The sequence below is a fragment of the Verticillium nonalfalfae genome, assembly GCF_003724135.2.
Source record: "Verticillium nonalfalfae strain VnAa140/NRRL 66861 chromosome Unknown scaffold_38, whole genome shotgun sequence".
In the NCBI taxonomy this organism is placed as follows: Eukaryota; Fungi; Ascomycota; class Sordariomycetes; order Glomerellales; family Plectosphaerellaceae; genus Verticillium; species Verticillium nonalfalfae.
The window spans coordinates 180,341-208,285 of NW_021167263.1; the positions used below are offsets into that span (position 1 = coordinate 180,341).

At 54.5% G+C, this 27,945-nt stretch overlaps 9 protein-coding genes across 9 annotated transcripts; 4 read left to right on the top strand and 5 right to left on the bottom strand.

The window, feature by feature from the left end:
* Positions 1-10: 10 nt before the first annotated feature.
* RPB3 (45 kDa subunit of RNA polymerase II) lies at positions 11-2,231 on the top strand (the record flags this gene model as incomplete). The annotated part of the gene is made up of 5 exons (XM_028639960.1): positions 11-203; positions 258-301; positions 1,016-1,090; positions 1,168-1,733; positions 1,829-2,231. The coding sequence occupies 5 exons, from the start codon at positions 11-13 to the stop codon at positions 2,229-2,231; spliced, it is 1,281 nt and encodes a 426-aa protein (XP_028495755.1).
* A 618-nt stretch (positions 2,232-2,849) lies between these two features.
* On the bottom strand, positions 2,850-4,105 carry DIC1 (Mitochondrial dicarboxylate transporter; the record flags this gene model as incomplete). The annotated part of the gene is made up of 4 exons (XM_028639961.1): positions 2,850-2,940; positions 3,027-3,736; positions 3,829-3,848; positions 3,949-4,105. 4 exons carry the CDS (start codon positions 4,103-4,105, stop codon positions 2,850-2,852), a joined length of 978 nt encoding a protein of 325 aa, XP_028495756.1.
* A 1,712-nt stretch (positions 4,106-5,817) lies between these two features.
* D7B24_005817 (uncharacterized protein) lies at positions 5,818-7,321 on the top strand (the record flags this gene model as incomplete). Its single annotated transcript, XM_028639962.1, has 2 exons — positions 5,818-5,953; positions 6,006-7,321. 2 exons carry the CDS (start codon positions 5,818-5,820, stop codon positions 7,319-7,321), a joined length of 1,452 nt encoding a protein of 483 aa, XP_028495757.1.
* Positions 7,322-10,580: 3,259 nt separating this feature from the next.
* On the top strand, positions 10,581-11,351 carry D7B24_005818 (uncharacterized protein; the record flags this gene model as incomplete). Its single annotated transcript, XM_028639963.1, has 1 exon — positions 10,581-11,351. The coding sequence occupies one exon, from the start codon at positions 10,581-10,583 to the stop codon at positions 11,349-11,351; it is 771 nt and encodes a 256-aa protein (XP_028495758.1).
* Positions 11,352-11,671: 320 nt separating this feature from the next.
* D7B24_005819 (uncharacterized protein) lies at positions 11,672-13,211 on the bottom strand (the record flags this gene model as incomplete). Its single annotated transcript, XM_028639964.1, has 2 exons — positions 11,672-12,733; positions 12,795-13,211. 2 exons carry the CDS (start codon positions 13,209-13,211, stop codon positions 11,672-11,674), a joined length of 1,479 nt encoding a protein of 492 aa, XP_028495759.1.
* Positions 13,212-14,462: 1,251 nt separating this feature from the next.
* On the bottom strand, positions 14,463-15,882 carry D7B24_005820 (uncharacterized protein; the record flags this gene model as incomplete). The annotated part of the gene is made up of 8 exons (XM_028639965.1): positions 14,463-14,772; positions 14,830-14,954; positions 15,009-15,111; positions 15,163-15,293; positions 15,363-15,490; positions 15,545-15,656; positions 15,710-15,793; positions 15,853-15,882. 8 exons carry the CDS (start codon positions 15,880-15,882, stop codon positions 14,463-14,465), a joined length of 1,023 nt encoding a protein of 340 aa, XP_028495760.1.
* A 7,243-nt stretch (positions 15,883-23,125) lies between these two features.
* D7B24_005821 (uncharacterized protein) lies at positions 23,126-24,767 on the bottom strand (the record flags this gene model as incomplete). Its single annotated transcript, XM_028639966.1, has 3 exons — positions 23,126-24,337; positions 24,418-24,591; positions 24,684-24,767. 3 exons carry the CDS (start codon positions 24,765-24,767, stop codon positions 23,126-23,128), a joined length of 1,470 nt encoding a protein of 489 aa, XP_028495761.1.
* A 1,247-nt stretch (positions 24,768-26,014) lies between these two features.
* D7B24_005822 (uncharacterized protein) lies at positions 26,015-26,545 on the bottom strand (the record flags this gene model as incomplete). Its single annotated transcript, XM_028639967.1, has 1 exon — positions 26,015-26,545. The coding sequence occupies one exon, from the start codon at positions 26,543-26,545 to the stop codon at positions 26,015-26,017; it is 531 nt and encodes a 176-aa protein (XP_028495762.1).
* A 757-nt stretch (positions 26,546-27,302) lies between these two features.
* On the top strand, positions 27,303-27,929 carry D7B24_005823 (uncharacterized protein; the record flags this gene model as incomplete). The annotated part of the gene is made up of 1 exon (XM_028639968.1): positions 27,303-27,929. The coding sequence occupies one exon, from the start codon at positions 27,303-27,305 to the stop codon at positions 27,927-27,929; it is 627 nt and encodes a 208-aa protein (XP_028495763.1).
* Positions 27,930-27,945: the final 16 nt, after the last annotated feature.

The following is a 27,945-nucleotide window of genomic DNA, read 5'->3' on the forward strand; positions in this document are numbered from 1 at the left end:
TGCGCCCCAAATGCTCACGAACATGGGCGAGTCGGTGCGCAAAATGCTTGTGATATTCGGCGCTCGCAAGAAGAAACTGAAGGTGTGGAGCAAAACACCAACGACGGGTCCAGCGGGACTCTGTGTCGAGATTGCTGCTCAAGTTCAATCTTTGATCGAGACGGACAAGGCATGCATGGAAATGGACGAAGGGGCCCTGAAAGGTCAGACAACCCTCCCCGAGACTTCTTGCTGCATAAACCTAACAAATACCATAGGCCTCAAGGTCATTGAACTGGACCTCAGGATTAGGCTGTCTGAGGTACGAGGTGAACACGGTCGTCAGGAATTCGACGCAGTGATCGAGCCACGACTGAGGACTATACATGAAGAGTTGGTGAAATGGTCCAACAGGCTCAGCGGGGTGCCTAAAAAGACAGCTGGTAGTGTCAGAAGAAGATGAAAAGAAGAATCGCGATGAATTCGCTGCTTGGAAAGGACCGTGTCTTTCCAGATGTGTCGATCCCGGATCCGACAAGAGAGAAACCACGAAAGAGTGAGGAGTGCACACGTAGGGTCCAGATCGAGGGCGACTGTCTGAGCTCGTGAACCGAACCGAAGGATGTTGGGAAACGGGGTCATCCGCCGTTTGAATGCGTCGCCTCAGAAAACCAGATCAAACTTATGAAAGAGAAAGCTGCGTCGAATGGCTTCATGATGGGCTGTATGAAGACTGGAGTTGATGGACATGGGAGTCGAAAGTGTGTCAGGGAGGAGGTTTGTTCAGGCAATATACAAGGAGTGGGAGCAGTTTGCCAGTGCCAGCTTATCTAATCACGAAAATAATGGTCCCTCGTCGAGATCCGACCTCAACACCACAACCGTCCCGCAACAAATCGACAAAGGCGACAGGCGAGGACGGCGCTTCACCCGAATGCAAAACTCATCGAATTGCTGACGTTCCCTCTCCACCTCTTCAGCCTCGCGATCTCCCCCCTCCGGCAGACACCGTCACTCATTCACACGCGACCGGCAGGAGCAGGCAAAGATGGACTACGAACCCATGCTGCTCGACAATGAGGTCGGCGGTCCCTCTGTCAAGATCTCCAACGTAGGTCCCCCCCCCTTCCCGGCAGTTCTGTTCGCGCGCTGCATTGCTGCTCTCGTACTGATTCAGTTGCGCACCAGACCGAGGCCGACCGCGTCGTTTTCAACCTCTCCAACTGCCACCTCTCCTTCGCCAACTCGCTCCGTCGCGTCATCCAAGCCGAAGTCCCCATTGTCGCCATTGATCTCGTCGAGATTGAAGCCAACACATCCGTCCTCGCCGACGAGTTCATCGCACACCGACTCGGTCTCATCCCCCTGCACTCCAAGGAGGCCGCGAGCCTGCACTACTCGCGTGACTGCGACTGCGAGCAGTACTGCGACAACTGCAGCGTCAAGCTGACCCTGCACGCCCGCTGCACGTCGGACGATATCATGAAGGTCTACGCCAGCGACCTCGTCGTCGACAGCTTCCGTCAGAACAACACGGTCGGCAACCCCGTCATCACCGACCCCGATGGCCTCGGCTCGCTCATCGCCAAGCTGCGAAGGGGCCAGGAGCTCAAGGTGACGTGCATCGCGAAGAAGGGCATCGCCAAGGAGCACGCGAAATGGATGCCCACGTCTGCCGTCGGCTTCGAGTACGACCCCCACAACAAGCTGCACCACATTGACCTGTGGTACGAGACGGACGCTGCGACAGAATGGTGAGACCGCCTTCCTCCCCCCCTTTTCCACTTCCTCGCAGACCTCGAAGACATTGCGAGGCGCTCACATGCTGACCGCTCTCCCCCCCCTTCAGGCCCAAGAGCAGGAACGCCGACCAGGAGGACCCGCCCCAAGAGGGTGAGCCGTTTGACTTTGACGCCAAGCCCGGCCGCTTCTACTTTGACGTCGAGACGGTCGGCAGTCTCGACCCGGACCAGATCATCCAGGAGGGCATCAAGATCATGCAGGAGAAGCTGGCCCTCATGCTGCACACGCTGACGGGCGAGGCCGAGGGCGGCGGCATGGACGGTGGCGACTTTGACGGCCCGCGGAGCCCGGACATGAACATGGACGGTCAGGGCTGGAACGACCAGGGCTACACGACGCCGTACAACGGCGGCAACCAGACGGCGTGGGGCGGCGGCGGCTCGGCGACGACGCCGTACAACAACGCGACGCCCTACGGCGCGTCGGGCCAGTCGGGCGGCTGGAACTGAGGAGGGAGAGGTAGAGGGGGAGGGAGGGGGAGGGGCGTTGGGATACAAATGGGTGGTCCAGACTGGGAATGAGGCTGGCCGGTAGGCGTTCTTTCGGGTGGCTGAGCCTACGCGTGGCTCAGCCTTGTGTATACCAAATCTGCGGACACCAACAAAAGGGCTTGCATTAGAGAAAGTGGTGTCGCTGAGCAGCAGCAGCAGCAGCAGCAGATCGGCCAAAATCTGCTACCGTGCCATCTTTTGGCCCGTTCATCGTGTGAGGCGTTGTGCTGTGCTCGGCGTCTGTACAGACAGACAGAGAGAGATGGAGAGAGCAGAGGAAGAGAAGATGGGCGGGCAAGCGGACTACGAAAGACGGTCGTTCAAGCACGTTGACGGACCGACGAAGTTTGAACAAGGAACAAATATACATGCGAAAAAAGACTTGTAATACACCAAATTCGACCTGTGTTGTTTTTCCGTACCCGAAACGCCTCGCATCAGATATCGCGCAAGCGACATGCATGCCCATCTGCCTGGCAGCCGCTGCCCCTCCCCCTTCAACGCCAGTCTACTATGCAAAATAAACATGTGCCCGCCCCATGTTGCGTGTATGTGCGCGTCTGTGTTCGTTCCCGTCTATGCCTTTAGTCTATCTTCATCCAAGCCGGCGACCTTCCTATATAGCTTGCGGTGCATCTCCAAGAAGACAAAGGTGCAAATAGTTTGTCTGGATGTTCGTCAGTAAGAAGCAATGCCTCTTCCTTCTTTCTTTTTTTCCCTAAAGCAGGAAGAGAAGGGGGGGGGGGAGCTCACGGTCCGAGGCGCAGAAAGCTGGGCAGCCAGCCCTTGAACATCCAGCCGAGCCCCTCGTTGCGGTAGATGGTCTTGAGGGTCTTGACGAGGCCCTCTTGGGTCGTGGCGGTCATGACGCGCGTCTTGATGACGTCGACGGGGCTCGTGACGGTGGCGGCCATCATGCCGGCGAGCAGCGAGGCGGTGAAGTGGGTGGTCAGGTCGTCCTGCAGGGGCGTGTTGCGCAGCAGCAGGCCCTTGAAGGTGTCGTAGCTGGCGAGCTGCGAGGCGGTCATGGCGGCGGCGCGCATGCTGTTGGGCAGGACGCCGCGGAACCAGCTCAGGGGCCCCTCGTCGCGGGCCATGCGCAGCAGGCCGTCGAGGGCGTGGCGGTAGTTGCGGCGCTCGGCGTGCGGCAGGGCGGCGTCCTGCTGCATGCGGACGTTGAGGACGTCGGCGGCGTTGCCGGAGACGCCGCCGATGAAGCCGGCCAGGGAGGCCATGGCCGTGAGGACGGGGAACGAGGGCTGCTTGTTGTTGGGGGCGCGGCGCATGGCGCGCGTCTTGAGCTCCTCGTAGACGCCGAAGCGGACGGTCGAGTAGGTCATCTGGCGCAGCAGCGAGGCCGAGAGGCCGGCGTAGAGGCCGGCGGGGCCGTCGGACTTGAGGATGTGGAGGACGGTGCCGGACATGTTTTTGGGGGCATCGGGCCGGCGGACTTGCAGGCGAACCTGGTTTGTCTGGTTAGCTTGGGGAGAAGGGAGAGACGTCGTCGGGCAAGGGGTCGTCATGATGGAGGGGTAAAGATCGTGTTGTCGCATACCTTGACTGAGACACGGTTAGCTGGCGGATTTCGCGAGAGAGGACGGCGTGATGGCGACGACCACGGCCATGGCAGCGGCCACGGCGCCGAGGGGGAAGGGGAGGGGCGATAGAAACGCACCGAGATCCAGGGGATGTGTCACGCAGGCTGCCATACTGCTGGCGCTGCCACCGAACCAAAATGGGTATCTCGTCGAGCTCTTTGCCGTTTTCGCGCTCTTCTCCTCGGCCGTAAGAACGGGCTTCTCGGCGCCGGGGGCCATCTTTGCAGACTGCATCGTGGGCAGCTAGAGTACGTGATTGACGGCGGCTGAAGGTGTTCCCATGCCGGAATTGGGTAGTGGGATCCAATCGAGATTTTTTTTTCTCGAGTCTCCAAACCTCCGTGGTCGACAGCAAGAAGGCAGACGGGCCGTGGTGGTTTCGCGATGTCGTCGTTTGGGTGGAGAGGCCTTTGGACAAAGATTTGGGGGGTGGGAACGGGGGGCATTTGGCACCTGCAGCTTTTTTCCTGCGAGACTTCGGGACCCTGCGTCATTGCGCACCGAGGTTACTGTGCTGCTGTAGGTACCTGTCAAGCCTGTACACACCGTTTTGGTGTAGGTGCTGACACCTGGCACCCGGCACCCCCCCCATCGACCGCTGACCACATGGGCGTTACCGCATGGGCGCTCCAGGCTCTGGGCCCCTCAACGTCCACTACCTTAGCTGCAAGAGACCTCCTGCGTGTGTGACGGTGACAGTGACAGTAACAGAGACTGACCTCATCGGCCGCTAAGCCGATGGTAAGCCCCCGCACATGAAGCCCTTCCGAACGCCATTCTAGTCATGAGCCAGATCAACTCCGTCATTGTCTCCTCCATTCCTTCCCCTCACCAAGTTGACGTCGTCGTGCCTTTTGTCACCAGGCGACTCGGCACTTGATGTGCACAGTTTATAGGGCGACTCTCTGCGGTCTGATGAGTCTGGACGTCCAAGCCGGGAACCAATTCAGAGGGCTAGTAGCTATTCTATAGATATGAGATGAGTGAATGAATGCTTCCGGGTCCGTACACCAGCCGTCGTCTCGCTGACGAAGTTGAGTCGCATGTTCCTCATCAGGTACCTCCGTGGGTTTGGCGCACACAGGTTGAGCGTTCACGGTATAGGGACACTCGATGTCGTGACGTTCCAAATTGTCGACGACGCAACAGAGAAGGTCTGCAGCATGCTTCGTTCAGCATACATGACCACTACGGATAGATTGACCAGTCACTATACGCACTGTCAGCCTATCTGTCGGTTTGTCCATCATTCATCCACTGTGAAGGCGATTCCTGCCTGCCGCTTCGTGTTGGCGTGATCGAGCTGGCCCATTATCTGGTGGCCTCTTGCGCCTGCGGTGTCTGATGGAATGATACTTGCCATACACGCGACAACGCAGCCCATTGCTATCTACATTGAGTAGATTTAGTAGATTTGAAGGGTCAAGTATGGATCTTCGCTTTGTCGGGTGATGATGTTCAATTGTACAACTGCGCAGCTTTGTCTAGAGATGATCTGAAGTCTTTCCATGCCTGAGTGGCCCACATAGATACATCTACGATGCCTGAAGTAAGGGAGGTACCGAGGTATCTAGAGTATGGCCGAGACAGGACCAACGCTGTGACCTTGTCATCAGTACGGATCAGAGGAGTGAACACGAACATAGGTTGCATCGGTGGAGGGAGGTAGTGCATCCCATGAACATCTGCAGATTTGCAGTTACAAGGAAGGCTAAGCAAGACAGAAGGAAGGAGTCTTGAGGTGGTGCAGTGTCATCCCCTGTCGAACTCCACTCTTATCGTTATCGCATCGACCTTGCAGATGCATAGTCAGAGCTCTGCGGCGTTGGTCGATGTACCATGACAACCATTATCGTTGGAACTTTTCACCTGTTCCGCCCTCGCTCTATGAGGTGATCGCACGCTGCTTGAGTGCACTCCGAGCTGTCCACCTCAATCTCACTGCCATGATACAGGCGCCAAAATTTGCCAGTCAGCCGTTGCGCTGCTGGGCGCATCACGCATCATGGCCGACCATCATTCGGCACCAGGGACCCTCCATTCTTGCCTCACGAACCTGCACATGGCGGGCCTACTCCTCCGGTATGATGCCCTCCAGCCGGCGGCCTACAATCCGATCTGACATGATTTGAAGCCCAGCCCAAGACCATCGAGGTCAACGGCAAAACCTATCCGACCGATCAATGGTTCAACGCCCCGCCCAACGTCGTGGCCGCCGCGTCCCGCAAGCTGCACCTCCAAAAGGACCATCCCGTCTACATCACACGGCAGATCATTGAGTCTCAATTCCCAAACTCGACCTACAAATACCATAACACCTTCGATCCTGTCGTCTCGACCCACCAAAATTTTGACTCGCTCGGCTTCCCTGCAGACCATCCTGGCCGCGCACGATCCGACACCTACTACTTCAACAAGGACACTCTTCTGCGAACCCACACGAGCGCTCACCAAGCGGAAACATTCAAGGCCGACCAGAGCGACGGATACCTCATCAGCGCCGACGTCTACCGGCGAGATGCCATTGACAAGAGCCACTACCCCGTCTTCCACCAGATGGAGGGCGCCCGCATCTGGGACCGCACACAGTACCCCGAGGGCGCCGTCGCCGACGCCATCTGGGCCGATGTCGAGAAGCTGCCGAACCACAACGTCCCCGTCGAGGACCCCAATCCAGGCATTCACCCCGAGCGCAACCCCCTCCAAGAGGCGCATCACACTGCCGCCGAGGCCGAGGCCATCGCTGCGCACCTGAAGCGCTCGATCGAGCTCATGGTCATTGAGATCTTCTCGCGCGCCAAGGCCGCCGCCCGCAAGGCCGACCCCGACCACAAGGACGAGCCTCTGCGCATGCGCTGGGTCGAGGCCTACTTCCCCTTCACGAGCCCCTCGTGGGAGCTCGAGGTCTACTACGACGGCGACTGGCTCGAGGTGCTGGGCTCCGGCGTCGTCAAGCAGGACATCTTCATCGACGCCGGCAAGCCCGACAAGCTCGGCTGGGCCTTCGGCATCGGCCTCGACCGCATCGCCATGCTGCTCTTCCAGATTCCCGACATTCGCCTCTTCTGGTCCCGCGACGAGCGCTTCCTCAGCCAGTTCCGCGGCGTCTCTGACGACCTCGCCTCGCTGCGCCGCTTCGTCTCCTTCTCCAAGTACCCCGCCTGCCCGAAGGACGTGTCGTTCTGGCTGAGCGGCGTGTCGCCCGCCGGCGGCGGCCACCCCTTCCACGAGAATGACTTTATGGAGCTCGTCCGCGACGTCGCCGGCGACCGCGTCGAGGACGTGCGCGTCGTGGACGACTTTACGCATCCCAAGACGGGCCGGCGCAGCATGTGCTACCGCGTCAACTACCGCAGCCTCGAGCGGACGCTGACCAACGAGGAGACGAACGCGTTGCACAGCGAGGTGAAGAAGAGGCTGGTCGAGAAGCTGGGGGTGGAGATCCGGTAAAGCCGGAGCGGTGTACAACATGTAAACTTTGTACCATCTACAATGCAGCCCCAGTCTTTCCAACCCAAAATTTTAAGCATAACAGGCTACATCGTCTCGCGTTGGACATTCTACACCCGCCAACGTGGTGCTGTTGTAAAGAAGAACCCGAGAGCGCCTTCTGTCGTTCCGTTCCCTGGGATTCACCTGCGCGATGGAAGAGATTCGTCTACGTGTATAACCAGCTGCCGGTTTGGGAACACCTAAGAGTGATGAACTGCTGGTGTCTGACGTCAAGTTGTCGTTGATGGGCGTCTATCTGCCCTGGCTGCTCGTACAGCTCTCTGCGAAGACATCGAGTCCAAGGCAAAGGGAATCCCACGATAGCAAGCTATGTCAGGGATCTTCGTCTCATGTTCCAGCTGTGAAGTCACTGCACACAGTCTTCATCGCGAGGTTCCAACAGACTTTGCCATGCATCTCGGGCACACGGCTGAGCAGACGATCCGAGGTCGATAGTACTACCGGAGAGCTGTTCCTCCACCCATCGTACCATGATTTACAGTGTAAAAGGACGTTTTGCAAGGCTTCTCTACGACCCCTTGGAAAAAGCCACGCACTTCTGCAACACGACCAAGCACTCGAGACGCGTCACGGATGTCATTTCACGTCTGACACAGCCCGGCATCAAGGCCAGAAAACCAACGAGCATGGCAGAGAGCATCATCAACAAAGAAAAGAAGAAGAAAAGACTGGCCGTGCCGGCACGGCGCAGAGGCATAACAGGACACTCCTATACGTTTCGCCCCAACCGAGCCCGCCCGGCTGGCAACGCTCGGTCTCCTACCGAACAGCTCAGCCACCTTGGTCGCGGAATGCCCAACACTGCCCTGGGAACTAGCGATTCTCCCCGAGCACACAAACAACAGGTACGAAATGAGCACCGAGGTCACGGACGCACGACACAGAGGCCCAACGATCATGCCTCGTCCGGAGGAAAAAGCGCAACCAAATTTCGGGGTACGAGCGGTCGAGAGACGCCTCACGCCCCCTGGGGCTGTACAAGAGTGCCAGCACCGCGAAGGACAAGACACGTTCTACGGGGCCGCTGCGTCGGAGGGCGGCGCAGCAAAAGAGAGAGAAAAGGGGTCTCTAAGTAGATCGTGCGCATTGTCTGTGTTCAGCTGTTATGTGGTGAGCTGGAGCATGGAGCAGAGCGGGTCGTGCTTCCCTCCTGGAGACGGAAATCGGACGGGCCGTGTTTGGGTTTTTTCTTTCGTTTCTTCGTCTCTGGCAGGTTTCCGGTGGAATCTGGAGACGGGCGGAGCTCGAGGCAGTTCTGCCGGCGGATCTGGTGATGCGGGGAGGCTTGGCTCTGTGGAAGTCTGATGCAGGTCATGCTTCAGCATGCCTCAGCGGGGAGGGCACCTACACCTATGACGAAGGTGAGCTTTGAGACGGAGGGACAAACACGCTGGGCATGGCATGACAGACGGTGAGAGAGAGAGAGGGAGCGTGCAAGGGGCAAGGGGAGGGAGAGGCTGATCGTGGGTCCAGTTGTCCATTCTTTGGTCTGCTGCGCATGCTGCGCCGGGCGCCGGATGGAGTCGAGTCAACGAAGAGACGGACGTGATCCGTGCCAAGCCAGTCAGTAAGCACAGCCCCGTTGCGGTCGGTCGGATGAAGGTTGGTTGGCGGATATCGGTCGAGGGCCAAAAGTTGCGTCATTGTTCTGTGTTTGTGGTGCTCGTGTGGCCATTTGGTGCGTGGATATGGTGGTGATGACTGTCTTGGAAGGTCCTTGGTTGCTGGATGCAGACACATGGATGTTGATGGATTCACGATGTTGAGGTGATGTTGTGCTCAGGTACGTATCTTCCCTGCACCTGCTTGCCTGCGTCTCGCGACCTGGGAGAACAAGTATAGCGGGTCGGTACGGAACAGGAACACCATCAGACAGATCCGGGGCCCACACTACTCTACTGCTTTGAGCCAAACAGAGCCTGTACATTACATGTAGTAGGCTTCTGGGTACCTATTGAGGTGCTATCTGGTCCTACCTAAGGTACATGTACTACCTTACCTACCTAGGTACCTTAGGTAAAGTGGTTGGCGTGACTGTCCCCCACATGCTGCCAAGAGGCGAACCTGCAGCTGCAACAGCACCTGCAGCACACTGTAGCACTTGTTTCTTGTCTGCTGCTTGATTTCCTTCCACTCGAGTGGCTCGCATCCGACCAAGACGGCAGGTCGGACATGGCTGGGCGCCAGGGCCGTCTCTCACGGTCGCGGGGGCAATGGCCTGTCCGACCTTCCGCCTGACCACTTACGAGCCGATGCTTCGGTGATAGGACACAAAGAAGGAGGCTTGTGGTCAGTCAATGGGTGGTGGCGATTCGGACCGTTCTCGACGCATCGATAACTACCTAGGTACCTACCAAGGCAGCTACAGGCAGGACAGTCGGGAAGAATCTGCCTGCACTGCCTCTCTGACACCTGTCGAGACGGGAATTGCCTGCTGGAAACGGACAGTCGTAGGAGCGATGTAGACGGTCCAGACCCTTGCCAGTTTCACCCTGGCTCCCAGTGCCCGTCAGTGGGAGAGCCCGCTGAAAGCACAGCGCGCACAGAGGGGCGAAATTCGGGGCAGATTCGGGAGTGGGGGAGGGGGAGAGGCTTCTTGGGGGGCTTTGGGGGAATGAGAGTAAAGCGGGCTCCCTCTCGGTACTACCTAGGTAGGTAGGTAGCTGCCTAGGTACCTAGGTACCCATCTACCCAGCTTAGGTATCTCGGAACCAGGCCAGGTACACGGGCCAACCAGAGGGAACCCAGGCCAGGCTGAGGGGCAGAACCAAGAGGCGGAACCAAGAGGCAGAGCAGCAGAGAAGGAAATACGTACCACAGAGATATGGCATTTGACTTCTGCCGCGCCTCATTGGAAATCTCCACTCTCGTCACCTCAACATCTGCTCTGCACCACACCGTACCCGCACATGCGCCTGCATCGAACTGCACTGCCCCCCTCTCACGCCCTCCGGCTGCTGCGCTTGCTCTGACGACGCACGCTTCATCTGCTCGTACATATACCCATCGTCTGCCCTCTTCTGGCACTTTTCCTTTTGAGCAGCACACACACACAAACACACGTTGAATATACGGCCATCCAACGCACACGACTACATCTCGTCCAGAGGCCACGATCGAGCATCTCGCCACTGCCCCTCAACACCATCAACATAATCACCACGATCAGCATACCACCACCTACCACCTCTCCACAATGGCTACGCAATCTCCTCCCACGAGACCTCTGAGCTCCCGCCGCTCCACCGCCTCGGGCAAGGGTCTCTCTCTCGACCTCTCGTCTCTGCCACCCCTGACCCAGCCGACGCCTCCTTCCAACACGCTCCTCCTGACAAACCTCGATGATCTCGCCATCTTCCGCCCAGACAATCTCCAGACCATCCGCGAACTGATCGCCCAGACGGCCGCCATCCACTCGTGGGCGCCGCTCAAGTCCTTCCGCCGCATCATCGTGTCCTTCTACGACGAGGACGCCGCCATCGCCGTGCGCCAGATCTGGAACGGCGAGGCCATCCTCGGCAACGTCTGCCGCGTCTACTTTGGCACCCCGACCCCCATCGACCAGCACCTCAAGGACCAGTACCTCGCCCTGCCCGACGCCGGCAAGCTCTTCTTCATCTCGCCCCCGCCCAGCCCCCCGCACGGCTGGGAGATGAAGCTCGAGGATGCCCCCAACAAGCAGGTCCACGCCGAGGACCTCGCCGACGCCCTCGCCAAGCTGCATCACGCCAGCCGATCCGCCGCCCCCGGCGTCGAGACCCCGATCAGCCCCGTCGACGGCACGCGCCAGACGAGGAGCCGCAGCTCCACGCTGCTCTACCAGCCCAACGCCCACGAGGGCGCGAGCCCCGACCTGCCGGCCATCTGCCTCGAGGACATGACGGACGAGCCCAGCCCCATTGAGGCGCCCAAGCCCATCATGGCGCACACGTCGCGGCCGCCTGTCGAGCTGATGCACCATGCGTAGGGGGTTTCGAATGTCAAGTGGAAGAAAGATGTTGTTTCGAAGTATTGCATGGCGTTTGGGTCAAGGGAACGGTCCGGTGAGGATTGTCTTTATCATTGCATGGTACATATAAGGGTCTGGCGTATGGTTAATATGGTATATTCAAGCCAAGGGTGGCGGCTAGCCACCAGGAGTCATGTGGGTTGCGAGCCGAAAAAGCATTTGAACAAACTGTACACTAGTGGTCAAATACACCACAGCTATGGCAGCTGCTGAAACATTTCCTCGCAAGATACACGTGCATGTTACCGTGTGCCTTCACTCTTGTGCAACCGAGAATATCATCTCATCAATCCCACGAGAGCACGCACACCCCCCCTCAAGCACAGCCATCCGGCCCAGCTGCCGCAGCCGACGACGACGCCGGCGACGCTCAGCGTCCAGAGACTCCGCCGCTCGTGGCTCCCGACGCCGAGCTCGCGGCCCCTGCGCATGGCCTCGTCGAGCGTGCCCACCTCGGTGGCCATCGTGTCGAGCACGGGCACGTACTGGAACTCAAAGGCCGTCTCGGCGCCCAGGGCGCCGAGCTCGCCGCGGCGGACGGTGATGTCGTACAGCGTCCTGCGCAGCCTCTCGCGGCGTGCGGCGTCCCAGCGCGGCACCCACTTGTGCGAGTAGCTCATGGCGGCGAAGAAGAGGCACTGGCCGAGCACGAGGACGGAGAAGTAGCAGCGGCGCAGCCAGCCGCGGGGCCGCTCGACGCGCAGCGCCTCGGCGAGCCGCGGCCCGTTGAGCCAGTATGTTTCGGCCGCGAGGAAGGGCCGCGACACGTGGCCCGGCGGCTGGTCGGCCATGCCGGTGAGGACGTTGTTGGCGAGCGTCGCCGACGTGGCCGAGGGGTGCAGCTCCGAGAGCAGGAGCGATTCCATGGTGGCGCGGGCAGCGGCGGGCGTGGCGAAAGGATCCGTCGGCGCGCCGATGACGTGGCCGACCCAGCGCCAGAGGGCGATGTAGTCGGCCTTTTCGCGCGCCGATAGGAAGATGCCCTGGCGCGGCAGGCCGATCCAGAGGAGCGTCGCCGAAAAGGTGGCGATGGTGCCGGCCGAGTCGAGGTCATTGATCGGTATCCCGTTGGCCTCGACAGAGTAGTACTCGGGCTTCTGAGCCGCGAGCGCCAGGATGCGCCGGCGCACGGCGGCATGCAGGAGCCGTACGCGGATTGTCGAGGCGAAGCCGTCGCCGTGCGGCTGTATGGCTGGCAGCGAAGAAGTCACCTGCAGGACGTGCTGGAATGTCTCGAGGAGACGACGCCGGGTGACGTTGACGCCGAAGCCGCCTGTGCGTGCGAGCGTCTCAACGACGCGGCGGGAGCCCATGCCGCCGACGAGAGATTGGAAAGCGAGCTGCTAGATGATCAACGGAGGCTTTCTTCAAAGGTAGGCTAACACTCAGTGTGAGGCATACGGCGAATATGGCGGGCCCGGCGTAGCGGAGAAAGACGTGCTGCCCGCGTTCAATCTGGGCCCAGTCGACCCATTCGGGGACTGATGTTACTTCTTTCCAGAGCTGGCCGAGTGCCTCATCTGTGTCGGCATTGTCGCGGACGAGAGCATAGAGGTCGCGCGGCGCCTTCTTCTCAGCATCTGGGGTGGGCTTTTCGCCCTTTTCGCCCGTCTTGTCAGGCGGTGAGATCTCGTCGAGCCGGTTCAGGGCTGCCTCGCCCAACTTGTCGTAGGTATAGATCATGGGCCGCATCTCTTCGGCGGTGCGGTGGTCGGCAGTCCACTCGAACTGATAGTCCCAGATCTCTCGCCACTCGGGGCCGGACTCGCGGAAGAGCCATGCCAGGCAGTTTGGCACGGCCTGCACATAGTCAGGCATGGCTTTCGGGAGGGGGGTCCCTTAGACACAGAAGTGATTTCTGTGATGGCAAATGCGTTGAAGGCTGTAAAGATTCAAGTTGCGAAGGCTGGCATCGATGGCTTGGTCGAGTGCTTCTCGTTGCCAGGATGGTAGGATCCCGGGTGGGCCGTACTTGCCTACGGTATTCCAGGTGCTAGTGGGGCCGACTTGGTGACTTCATCGATTTTGACGACGATGGCGATGCAATACCTCGAGTGCGTGGGTACCTGGAATGTCGCCCAAGAACATCGAGGAAGAAGGGACTAGACGCCTCGCCATGATCGGGTCCTTGGTGTCACGGCGTAAAGAGTCGCAACCCGCGGTCGGCGACTGGTGGTGCATGCTGCATGTAGAGAGCGGAGGTTGGCCACCTGCTCCAACATGCCTACCCACCCACCCACTCATGGCCACATCCTTGACGCACTTGACGCACTTGACGCACCACCTCTTTGAACGGTGGATTGGAGCTGTCGAAGTACACTAGTGGCCGATCTCCAAACTGGGAGGGTCACCCGGACCCTAGATCGTGTTCTGGGTCGAACATGTTCAAGCCATAGGAGCACGGAGCTGCCTCGGTTTAATCAAGACGGAGATCTTACAAAGGTCGTTTTTCTCACCAATCTTCCATCATACATGTCTCGTCTTGGAAGACGAAAGCACCGCCATTTTCTCAGATCATCTTGTCAGATTACGAACGCTAATCTCTCGCCTAGATAGAATCCTAGCCTCCATGCCACCTAAAAGGGAACCCGATTGCTTAGTAGATGCTTCACTCATTTTGGTTAAGCTGGTTGTATATTCCATGCTTCAGTATGCAGCACGCCTTTTCATCAGCAAATACCCTTGGGGTGGAACGGCTGTGACGTTATATGCATCCACCACCTTGTAGCGCCCACCATGTAGTTCAAAATCTGCTTGCCTCACCAAGGCAAGAATCCAGGCCTTAATCTCTGTAGCGAATTCCGCATCATGAAGTCAGCAAAATTCAAAGTCGTTAGATAACGTCAGAGCATGACCAAGACAGGGGATCGATGTAGAACTTCTCACCCATAACAGCTAGAAACCGTCCAGGACATGACCATCGACCGAGACCAAAAGCTAAATAATCTTGCCCCGCCGTGGTGGCTGACTTTCCAGTTCCGATCCAGCGCTCTGCGTCGAACTTATCCGGATCCGCTATCAGGTCTGGGGATCGGTTGGATAGGTATGTCACTGGGAATACGGGGGTTCCTATCTCACGTTAGTCCGCCTGTGAACTCGCGACCACGGATGCCAGGATAGACAGGAACCTTTGGGGATTCTATGTCCAGCCAGTTCAACATCTCGAACGGCCACCCTTACTGCATTGACAGCATCCCCCTTCAATCGTAGAACCTCTCTGACGAAAGAATCTGCCAGGTTTGCATTTTGAAAGACCTTGTATTCGGACCCGGAACCGGACATGCCGCTCTTGACGAGAGACTCAGCCTCATCGCGGAGCGACTTCTGGCAGTCAGGGTGTAGCGCTAAGAAATACGTGACCCAGACGATGATCACGGCGCTTCACGCATGTAAGTGTTAGCCGAGAACAATAACTCACGATTTCGAAGAACCTTACGTCTGATGGACGCTACCGAATATAACGGTCAAAATTAATATCATTATCCATAGTTTTGAGAGGAATGACACACTCCCACTCGTAGACGCATATCGGCCAACAAGATGGGAGAAGATAGTTTCGTCCTAGTTCAAACAGTCAACCCGGGAACCATGAAATAATGGAAACCAGCGACAAACCTCAGGGTCGCGATGCTTTTCTCTGGACGAAATGTCCGCCCACAGCCTCCTTGCAAACACTGGTCCAATATCCAGCGGAAGTCGGATAAGTACGATCTTAGTCCTGCTTGAAAATTTAACCATGGCCATATATCAAGGTTACTATTGTGCCTACAATGTCAACGTACGCCACAGTCGAGGGAACTTGCGCGCCATGTGTGACTCATGACGACGGAGTCCCATGAGCTCCGCAACATCCCGGCTGATATTGAGGATCCGGTTCACGTCTTCATTATTCTGGTATGTCTGATAGATTTGTTTTTAGAACGATTACTGATGATGTCCAACTTTGAGCTCATGAAAGTGTAGACTTACTGGTCCTAGAAGGATACAGATTGTCGCTTGCGCCATAATCCTCTTCACATGCGGCAAGATATCAATGGGCTTTTCCTCCTGTGCCGTATTCAGAAGCTCTGAGACGCCCAGCTCGAAAACAGGCCATGCTGGTTTGGTGATGAGTTTGATTTATTCCACTCAGCCGGACCTGGTTGACATACTTTTTCTTGCAATTGTACGCAACTTCTTCGTTGAAAGCTCTCTCACGACACTATCAACGTCGCGGAAAAAGGTACCTCCATGGATGTGGCGCATCCAATGAATGCCGAGAATCTTTACAAGCGTTAGAAACCACCCTTTTGTAAAAAAAGATGAGGGCATCTTACTTCTTCCATTCCGCGCTCAAAACTGAACGACGATTCTTCTGTAAGAACCTTCCGTGCATACTCTTGAGAGACGATATACTCTATCTGCGGGAGTACTCAGTTTTGGAGAAAGACTGTTTCATGAATAGCCGCCACAACATTACCATCCCGCCTGAAGGAAACGATTGGGCCATGTTCTCGTAGCGCCCTGGTCATCGACTCGGCGGTTGCATGATATATGTCATGATCCTACCAGAGAGTAAGCATGTTCATCCGTGTAATGATCGTTGTATCTGCATCGACCCACTGTCAGAGGAATAAAAGGGGGTAGCGGAAGCCTAGACACCTGATTAAGCCTTAGTAAAAAGGTGCTTGTGAGGGACCAGCCCTTTATGGAACAACAGCCAAACCTTAGAGTTAAAAGTTCTTCGATGTATTATCCAACCAACCGCCAGGCAAGTGCATGCCAACATGGCACTTTTCATGTCGAATGGGGACATGATCATGGGAACTTGAAGGTCCCAACGCAACAGAACAATTTGAGCCACAAAGCGCCGAGGGGTGAAAAGGACATAGATTGCCCGCGATGAATGGGATTAAGTGATACATACCGCTATGCTTGGGATGCATGAACTCAAATAAATGATTCTCATCCGACTGGGGGAGGGTGGTTCTAGGTCAGTCATACATTATGTCTTGCCCAACTCAGTTTGATTCTGTATGTTTCACCGAGAGATGTTCGGGGTCTTATTCACTAAAAGAAACTCCAAGACTATGAACCGCACATGCCACAACCACTTGGGTGTATGAACTTATGAATATCTAGGTACGTTCCTGAGGAGCCACATATTGTGTCTTGTCCAACCAATTTTAATTTCTTCACGTTCCACCAAAAGATATCCGGTCTTGATTTACTTATACAAGCCTCGAATAGATACAAACAAGCTTGAATTCGATACGATAGACACTACACAAGCCATTATCGCCACACTATTCTTGCCTCAATTTCTCCAGATCAAATACGGAGTTGACTTGTCCTATGAATATAGACCAGGAGGCACCGCAATATGGCGGGTATGGGCAGCACAACACTTGACCTACGTGATGAAGGAGATTGATTGCTGAATTCGATAATTGTGGACTAAGCATATTTCTACTGGACAGCCAAGTTGGCTTCATCTGATGGATTTGAATGGAATATAAATACAAATAAATTGACACAAGGTACCTAAGGAATGCGACCGACCTAAGAGTTCTGCCCTCACCACCACCCACTCAAAAACCCTAGCTTCATAATTAATGGCATATAACTGCTTTTAGCCTGCATAATTCATTCTCTTTTGTAAAGACATTTTCAGAAAGTTCGTTATTTTCTGTTCAATCCAGATTTCTGTTGAAAGAACGTCTTAGGGTTCACATAGGTCCCCCCAACCTTGTCCCATAATGACATGTACTGTCCAAAATTCAGCTTTATATTCTTGTGATGTACCGTGTGGAAATGAGCTCGGTCATCGTCTATGTATTGAAATGTTAGCATTGGTCATGGCTGCTTTGTTGATCACATACTGCCGAAGGGGGAAATTTGGCAACATACGCAATAAGAACGTCCAAACATTGGCCGTGCAAAAAACAATCACCTGAGCAACATCCGACATTGGCCAGATAAAGCTGTAGGCGTAGGTGGCCAAGCTCATGACCCATGCTTCCAGAGGGTGAAACGCATATGCTGAAAACGGCGTGGGGATCACATAACTGTATGGCGTTCATGTCAGCCAGTTCGCCAGTCGAGGGGGGGAAAGCCTCACCGATGATGCTTGCTGTGTAGTGCCCTAAATAGCAGAGGAGTATGAAACATACGATGCATCCAGTACATCCAAGTATCACTGAAGAGTAAGAAGAGGGGATATTGAGCCACCTCATACCACCAACTCGCGGAACCGAGCGGATATATCTTTGAGTAGCCTCGGATCTGACCCGTGAAAATTGGAGCCGTTAACATGCTTCCCCAAAACAGAGTGCACAGCGAGTCCGCAATTTCATCTCGAATCTGGCTGCTACGAAATCTTGTTTGGTCTTTGGATGGCCGATCAAAGTGCCGATAGTAACATAGCACGCCGAACAAAAGATAGAACGACGTGGTCAAGGTCCTAAACAATCAACGTCAGATTAAAGGAATTTGTTCTTGCAGACAAAGGTACATGCCAGGTCAGAAGAAAAGTGGTGATGAGTTGCCGGGGTAAACTATGTCGGCCCCAGAGACGCGGTTCCATTGCAAACTCGCAGATGTGTTGGTCCACGGATAGTTTTCGTTGATTCGAGAGCACCGGGCAGGCGTAGATTTCCATTGCCCGATGAACCAATTCATAAATCGCATCGAGGACAATAACGTCCAAATACTCAACTAGAGCTTCCATGATGTTGATCTCTGGGGTAGAGTGAAAGTCCTAAGGCAGCCGGGGGCAAAATAGTATTAAAGAGGTAGGCCCAGATCATCACCTCGACCAGGGACATGTGATCATGGCCGCCTATTCCCCAAGAATGATTGCGCCCGGCGGGTACATATTTGAGCTGGTAAGTTGAGCTGAGAACCTGAACCGCACTCCGCTCTTTTCACATTTGCCGTAACCAATCTACGTGGCCGCAATACTGTGAAGGTGCACTTGAGATGTCGGTGTAGAATATAAAACATTGTCAAGAGTCAGCCGGTGGCGTGCCGAGATGATCTGTCCCATAACCTGTCTGGGCTTCAGGAACACTGGAGAGGTGGCGCTTGAAATTTCGGTGCAAGATATAAGACATATCCAATGGCAAGCCGACGGCGCTCCGAGACGATTTATTCATGTCTAGGCCACGCCGTGACGCTTGGGTTAGTATTATAGGCTAGTGGTTTGACTGCAATCAAGGAGCAGTATAAATTCAGAGGCAGGTGTATTTGCTGACGCAAGGAACACCATCACCCTCGCGCACTCCATCAAGGTGATTGCCTGCCTACTTACTTGGGTAGTTTGGAAAGACGCCAACGCAATGTACGAACCAACATCGAAAGAGTGGACCGATGTCTATCTGAACGAAGCAATTAGTCTTCTACTTATCGCCACGTGCCCCTTATTTCTCCTCTTTTACTGGATTACGTACCAGGATTTTGGCGTTTCGATTTCATCAAGCGCAGAAGCTTTGATCTCTGACGGTATACTTAACTTCCTAGCGCGCTGTCCACGTCCAACAATAGCCTCTACCACGACGTATGCGGCCTGGGTCCTTTCGCAAGCAGCTCTGTATCACGCCCTGCCTGGTCCGCTTCATCGGGGGCCACGAACTCCCGGGGGAAGACAACTGTTGTACAGGTTAAATGGATTTTATGCCTGGATTCTTACCATTGGCATCACTGCAGTGGCGACGTTTTGCAGGCTGATTGACCCAACGTATATCGCCAGACACTGGGGTGATCTTCTTGCAACCGCAAATGTGTACTGTGTTGCACTTATCGTTATTTTTTACGTCAAGGCTCGTCTTAAGCCAGATAACGCCGGCGAGACATTACTCACAGGTCGGCAATGGCCTCTCTCATATCAATGCCGGGCTGTTTGGCGCTAATGTTCATCCTTTAGGTCATTTCTGGTATGACTTGTTCAATGGAGGGGAGCTCCATCCCCGAACGGGGGTCTTGTTTGATTGGAAGCACTTCAATGCCAGTCGAACGGGAGGACTTTTGCTCTGGACCTTAATGTTTGTCCCCCGTCCCCTCTGACATATCTATGATCCCCATTGATGCAACCAACCCCAATCATTTTCAAACGGCCTGAAGCAGTAGAAACCAGGGGGAACCAAAGATGAATGCTGACCCCGGTGCTAGCGACCTTTCCTTCGTCGCGTTTCAATATCAGTCGCACGGCGTCGTTACGAACGCAATGATCATGGCAACAATCTTCCGGGGGATCATTGTAGGAGAGTATTTTTATTTCGAAAACTGGTAAGCACTCCTGGTTGAATTGTTGGCATCAATGCACCAAGTCAAACTTATTCTAATTTGTTAGGTTCTTTGAAACACTGGATGGGGCGCACGAGCGTTTCTCTTTTTACAGCATTTATGGCTTTGCTGCCATTATGCCACAAATCTGGACACTCCAAACTCAGTATCTTGTCCGCTACCCGGTAGACCTGTCCAACGCGATGGCCATAGCCGTGACCACTGCCTTCGCTGCGGGGTGGGCCCTGAATCACGATGCAAATCGTCAGAAAAGCAAATGCCGAGAAACGGCTGGTAATTACCTCATCTGGGGGAAGGAGGCTCAGTTCCTTGAAGCAACTTATCAGACGGCGGACGGGAAGAAACACCGCACCGTCTTATTACACTCAGGTACGAACACAGGGTTGCCCTCATTCATTCACATAACCCGCTCCATCCTCCACTTCATCTATCTGGGAGTTCTCTCTAATATGGTTGATCAGGATGGTGGGGAATAGTGCGTCACGCCAACTACGTCGGAAGCCTCCTATATACTTGGGCCTCTTGCGCGGCTTGTGGAGCTGGACACTTCTTCCCATACACCGAAGCACTTCTTGTAACGGCTACGGTTATACACCGTTGCTTTCGTGACGAAGCGAGGTGTAAGGAGAAGTACGGGGACACGTGGGATGAGTACTGCAGGATTGTGAAGTGGAGAATGATTCCAGGAATATTTTAGGCAAACTTTCAGGATGCACCTAGTGCGAGCCGCGACATAATTCCTACTTGGATTCACTTGAATTTTGGACCACAAGCGGCCCAGAAGTATTGTAGAGCATGCTCGAGAACAGTTCGTACAGACGCAAGACAAGATTCATTTGTGTTTTTGCCTGCAAGTTCCATCATTTACACGGCCCTGGTCAAGTACTGTCTCAGCTTGCTCCAGTTGCTTGTGTATAGAATTTTCCAGACAGTATTCGTAGTATAACTGTAGAGATCAACTTTTACTTACGAACATCCACAGTAAGTTAAGAACATTGTCAGTTCATTTCGTAATTAGAGTTTTATTTAAACATTTGAGAAAAGAATAGCTTACTTGGATGCCTCTTGAACGCATTTCAAGGCCCCATTTATGAGACCTAGCTAACCTACGACCCAAAACGCGCCTGAGGAGTATCGAAAAGCCCTAACCAAAGTCTTTCGTTTCTCATTAATCATTCATGGGTTTCGGCACACTTTTATGTGCTCTGACCTCGGCTACCAACGTACTTCACCTCAAGCGTCGATTCGGCCTTGACTTTTATCTCTACTTATAGATATAATTTGTATATTTTTTGACAACTGGAAAGAAAAATGCGGTATAGTATATCCCTATCTCTGATCTACGCTTATCATTATCACAGTCTCAAAGGGACTCGGCACTATTACGGCAATGGCAACGTAAAAGTAGCCATGACCACATTGACATGTCAATGCTCGCCTTCTGGCGCTTTCTCTCGAGTACCTTAATCTTGAGTTAGTGGTATTGGTACTAGATAGCTCCATGCCCGCTAAGAGCAGCTTCTATTCTACAGCTAAGCCCTGCACAACTGGACATCATTGGGCATCTTTTAGCCCGGAGTAATGAAAATACTACCGATGTCACTTTCGAGTTGCATGACAGAGGGTTTGGCCCTGGGTAGGGGGTCCCAATGTAAGTATGTACCGAGCGCTTACAATTGACTGCAAATGAGTACATCAAACGCTCGACAGTAATAAATACGGTCAAAAAATTGGAAAACTGCTTTCTACTGAGCCATATTTCGATATCTTTCTATCGAATGTCGTATACTGCATAACGCGCAGGGATTCTTTGCGTCGCATTCCGCGCAACAAAAATGAAAAGGCCAAACTCAAAAAGCTTAAAAGGACTTCACAGCACCAGGCCCCAGCTGCTGCGCATAGCAAAATGGGCATTGTAACGTATCCTGCTGCGCAAAATGGGGTTCGATTCAGCGAGTAGCCTTTGAACATCAAGGTGCTGTCGACTGGTGCATTTGTTCCTTTTTGTGAGCATGTGCTGATTCAACCATCCACGTCGGATTGCCGTTTCGGGAATCTCCGCATGACTTCGCACATGTCGTTGATAAATCCGACTTTGAGTGTGAAAGAAACCCCAAAGAGGAATAAACTGGGGATGTCATCAGATGCTACACTATGGAATGCCTGTTTACAAACTTGCCGCGCTTTGTGCCCGTACTCGTACCGGAAGCGTATTCAGGCTCACCTGCGAACCCGATTCTTTCGGCGCTCCTCAAGTCGGGCTAAATGTTCTGTGTAGCATGTTCGCCTTGGCTTCAAAGCCGTTGACTGAATCCATTCAACCAATATGACGTGTATGTATGTAGGTCTCTGCCGAGATTTGTCATGTACGACAGGCGGTCTGTTGAATGCAGACCAGAAGGAAACGATGCGGAAAACTCAATCGACCATCTCAGTATTTGGCACGTATAAAACATGATCAGTACCCTGCGTCTTTTGAGAAGATTTCGAGGGTAGACAGCAATCTAGAGTAAGGACTCAAACTCAAATGACGGTTCAGGATCAGCTATCAGGGGCAATGACGCCAGATGCCGGCTCAAGCCCAGAAGGTACATCTGCCTGGACTCGGGGGCTGGACCTCGCTACATAAGTACCTTCAGACCGTTAGCTTATAGAAATTACAGGCCATTTACAAGATTCGGGAGACGAGGAATTGGCCTAACCCGAGGGTGGTTGGTTTAACTTGTGTATCTCGAGGCCCGAAGACAAGAAGGAATCGAAAACAGGAATACAGCCTTCAAAGTCTTGTAAGATAAATGTACGCCCGTTACTTGCAGTATCAATCCTTTGCACTCCATTGTCTAAAACAACCCCATGTCCTTGATATCTTCCTTGCTTTCATGGATAGAGAATAAACCCTGGGGATGCCTTCGCCATTTCACCAATTATGTTGAAGTCTATCCAAATCAATGCTCCGATTTGACAGAGGAGTAACAAGACTGCGGTGGGTTGGATCGACTAGGCAAAACATGAGATGTAGGATGACCTGTTGAGGACCAAAGTGCAGTAAAACCGTGTCATGTCAAATGCAACAGTTTTGCAAACGCAGACAGGCGAAGTGAAGACTCGTGGAAACGAATGGAAGCTGTCGAGTCCTTTGTTGATCCGCTATCAAGACTCAATTTTAGGAGTGCGTTCTTCAAAAGTGCCTCGCGCGATATAGATTTTGGACGTCTATCACCCCCGGTCAGGTTGCTGTGTTGCTTTGAACCATGCAAAGCTATCAAAGGGCATGAGACAGTCATATTCGTACGATTACGGGAGAACTTTCTCTTGTGGTGGACTGCAAAGTGCAGCACGTAGTATTGCTGTTGCTTTTTATTCACGGGTGCATGTACCCTGGTGACTTATTTACATTTGCCCTGATATTAGACGCCATTATTCGTAGATCATTTTCTGTCGTTACGACTCTACTCCGACTTGCCACCAAAACCCTTGCCGCCGTCGCGACCAGGACCGCTGGCCACGCGCAGGACGTAGGCACCGCGTTCAAACGTGTTGACGACAATGTAGCCAGAAGGGAACTGGAAGTTGCCCCAGGTGCCAACGAACTCGAGCGAACCACCAGCGGCGTCATCCTCGGGGTGCATGTCGAAGAAGGCGAGCTTCTCGACCTTGCTGCCGTCGGGGTGCGTGGAGATGGAGCTGACATCGGTGACCCAGACACCGGCGCCGTAGTTTGACTGGAACATGATGCCGTCCTCGATATAGAGGTTGTGGTCAATACCAACGTGATCGGTGTTCTTGAAGAAGCCGGTGTACTTGGGGTTGCGGAGGTCACTTAGGTCGGCAATGTGGGTGATGGGAATGCCGTCGGCAGCCTCACCGACGCCCTCGAACTCGTCGAGCTCGTCGTTGAAGAGCACAAACTGGTGCCAGTTGCGCTCCGTCCACCAACCCTGGTGGGTGTAGGTGGCGCCAGGGTACGCCAAGCGGCCAAGCATTTCCGAGTTGGCCTTGTCGGTCGAGTCCCAGATGGTGACGCTGTCCTCGTTGTAGGCGACGCAAATGTTGCGGCCCTTGAAGCGAGTGTCGGGGCCGTTGTAGGTCACGCACTGAGCGTCGTGAGTGTAGCCGTCAGAGCTGGCGCAACCGGGCTTGGTCGGGTTGGCGGGGTCGGAAAGATCGATGTACTCTAGACCAGCCGCACAGGTCTGGTTACGAGGCTGGGCACCGACGGCGATGGCATACTCGTTGTCCCAGTCGATGACAACGTTGTGAGCACGACCGATGGGGAGGTCGTCGAACAGACCGACAAGGTCGGTCTTAGGGTCAAACTTGATGGGCTTTGCCGGGTCGATGGCAGCGACCTTCTTAAGGTCAAAGATCTGGATGTTGTGGCCAACCGCCTCAGAGCCAATGATGGCGAAGTCCTTCAGCACACGGATCTCGCGCCACGAGGAGCCGATAGGGTCCTGCGAGGGCAGACGGCCGAGGTAGGTCAGCTTTCCCTTGTCAGAGACCTCGACAAAAGCAGTGCCGGTGTGTTGGCCGATGAGGGCAATCTGGCGGCCGTCGGGGGCAACCCAGCCCCAAATGGAGGAACCACGTCGGTTGGGGAACCTCGGGTCGGCCTCGCCACCGCCCATATCGTTGTGGTTGAGGAAGTCGTACAGGTCCATCTACTGTATGTTAGCTTAAGTCATTGCCAGAGGCAATGGGCCCCTCAAGTTAAGGAAAAGAAAAAAGTAAGACAACTCACGTTCTTGCAGCGGAACGTCTGCATAGGGTTGCCCTTCTCAGCGACAGCGGTGCCACACTTGCCGCACGCAAGCTTGTCCTCCTTGATCTTGGGGTCGAGCTTGTCCCAGGTTGCCCATGAAGGCCACTGGCTGGAGTTGAGAGCGCCAGCAGCTTCAAGAGCGTCCCATTGAGACTGGAAGGATATTAGTCGTCGTGCCACAAGACAATTCGGGGCAGTTGGAAGGCGTGACTTGCGTTCTTGAGATCCATGATCCTCTGGTGAACCTCTCCGGAATCATACTGATCCTTGCGGAAGTGGGCGGCGCTCGCCACCGCGGGCAGTAGCATCAAAGCAGACGTGACCTTCATCTTGGGCAGCTCGATTGAGAAGAATAGAGGATAAAGCAGTGGTGCAGAGCGTACCTGCGCAGCATTGCACGCTGTTGCTGGGTGGTTTTATATCATGTTGCACTGCAGTGCCCTTGTCGCCAAGCAAAAACTCGACTGCCGGATTCAGTAGGTGATCAGCAAGGGACTTCGAGAACGTGAGATCGAAATTAAGAATGCCACCTTCCGTATTCGCCGTAGCGACGGGCCAAGACTGCTTACCCCGCGCATAGCCAAGACTCTTAAGATGACCCAAGATGACCGACTTTGTTATCTCGCCATTGGGTTTCCTATTCGAGATATGATGTTCCGTCCAAGACATGCGGCCATCAAGGCGGCAGTGCAATCTAGCCAATGCCGGAATCGAAGCTGCGAGCGGCGGCAACACCCCTGCAGAATACCTTATTTTGCAGGTGTTTATTCGGCGGAGCCCATTCAACCGGTACCCACGTGCTGTTGCTCCATCGCAGTCGACGCGATTGCGACAGCAAGGTGCCCAACTCATGTAGTGCACTCGTAAGTGGTGGCAACGAAGCCCCGATGCCGTTAGACGGGGAGGGCCTTGTCAACAGTCCCCGCACAGCTCAGTCAATTTGCCCAATTGCAGAAGCTCGTTCATGCCCCTGACACAAACGGTCAGTCTCGACGACCAGGAGGTGCCTTGCCTTGCTCAATTGATTGGGATGGGTGACGCTGACATGTCATTGATACTGTTCTTCGGGCTCGGGCCGGCCTCAGTAAAATGTTGCAATCATGTAGCTGTTTCCAGGAAGCTGGCACGCCTCATGCCGGTTTCCCAAAAGCACCGCTATCTCTGTACATGTTCTCATCTTGCATACCCTCTGAGCGCTCTGTATCTTTTCGACGAAGAACAAAAGAAATCATTCTTCGACAGGTCACGGTACTTACAGAATTTGGTAACATCCTATGATTTTGTGAGGTGGGACGTTCTCTGAAACATTGACGGGGGTACAGACAGTGGGATAGAAAGGCTACCGCTTCAATATTCTATAGTTTGAGTATTGGTGGCTGAGCATTGAAGGGCGAAATAGCATGTCGATGGCATTTAGATGTCAGCCAGCAGCGCAAGATGGCATTTGCGCGAAACAGCCGACCCAACGATGAGCCCTTTCTTTCCAAATTCAAATTTCTTTTGACTGAGTGGTGACAGGCTTCCACGGAAGCTGTTCCGTTTTGCTCAGTGTAGCCCGATGATTGCAATACTGTTATCAGATTGCTAGCTGACCTCGGCGAACTGTCATTATTGCCTCACGAGCAACACTTTGGTCGTCTGCAAAGCTCAGGATCGATTCAACCTCGTCAAAACCGGCCCAGATCGTGTCGAAATCCTCATGTCCCTCCTGAGTGCCTTCATCTCGAACGGCTGTGCTATCTGCGCTAGCAACGTACCAGAATATGATCTTCAGAATTCCTTCATTGACTCGCTGAGTGACCGCGATGGGCTCGGTGACGGCTCTGGAGTTGTTGTCGCTCCCCATGGACGAGGGCAGGGTAGCCATGGTCTCGATCTCGACAGGCAAAAGTTGAACGGGTATCCCAGTTTCCTCGTATGTTTCTCGCGTCGCAGTCTTCTCAAGGGTCTCGCCCTGGTCTTTGCGTCCCTTGGGGAGAAAATATTCGCCGGTCTTCCGCCAGCGGATGAGCAACACCTTCGCTCTGGCGACATCTACCGAGACGGTGCCGCAACTGATCGCGAATTCATTCGCAAAGCAGAGAGCTCGAGATAGTCCTGCAACCATGATTCGAGAAGCAGCTTCTTGCGAGGTGTGTTCTTTGTTCTGAGGACACGAATCTCTACGAATGTCGCTGGTTGACATGGCTGACCAACGGGCGGCGTCGAAGTGGGTGGAACAATTTCATAAATGCTACCCGATTCGTTCGGATCCTTGACATTCTATTTTGATTACATCATTCTCTCATGTCTTTCACTCTGCGTTCGTTGTAGATCGTTTGCCCTCTTCCGGTGGTTGATTCGAAACAAGATGAGCGTCCTCACGGCATGACTTCCTGGATACGTGGGGTTTCATTCAGACACGAAGTCCAGCACCGAAGAGAGTACTGTTGTCAAAATTCAACTTTGGCATTCATAACAATCACAGCGAAGAAGCTCAGCCACTCATCAGGGTGACACTGCAAACCGCTGTAGATCATCATGCATTTAAACGGTTCATGTAAGAAATGAGGCATCCATCACCTGCTGCCCCACCTGCCGGATCTGATCTTCAGGACGTCGTCTGTCGAAGCTCCGGCAAGCTCAAGCTTCCTGATTCCCCACTCGAAACGACCACTGCTTTCCGATAACGTTCTGCTCGCCAACCCCGGCAACAGTGCATCGCAACGACGCTGATTGAGGACCTCGGCACGATAAGGGATCAAAAGTCGAGTCCGGTTACAAAGCAGTGACCAAAGCACACCCGGCCGCGCTTGAGCTAAGCCACTTCTTCCTCCACCATCGCGCCAGCTTTCCAAGTGGCCCCGATGCCCAAAGCCGCCGCCATGGACCCCGCGATACCCTCGGACAGCGCTGTCGTGCCGCCTCTCCGGTCAGACGAGCCTCCGAGTCCAGAATCCGAAGACGCCCTCATGATGCAAGCCATGGGCTTCGCTGCCTTCGGTGGCGACGGCAGTCACCCTTCCAAGCGCCGCCGCTACAACCCTCGGACAGACAATGCCGTCGTCGGCGGTCCCGAGTTTGATGCTCCGACCGGCGCGAACGCCACGGCCGTCGCAGAGCGACAACAAGACGGGCTGAATGAAGACGAGATTAGCCTTGACGAAGACGACGATGAAGGGGCGCCGCTGGACCTGGGTGATGCACCTGCCCTCGCGGGAGCGCAGGCACAAATCGAAGAGATGCTGGCACAGGAGGGCGGCAGTCACGCGACGTTACCAAGCCGACCAAATCCGACGTGGGGCTTACCGGGTGGCCGAGGTGGGCGGGGACAAGGTAGGCGGGGAGGGCATCAGCAACAGGAAGACCGGGCAGAACCGGCAAACCCATGGTGGGATGGATACTACGACGCCTGGTCAAACGAGAACCCATGGAAAGCCCTGGAGGAGAAGGCCGGGCTCGCCTCAAAGGGCACATGGATCGCGAGAGGTGTCAAGAACGCCACAGTCTGAGCCACCTTCATCGATA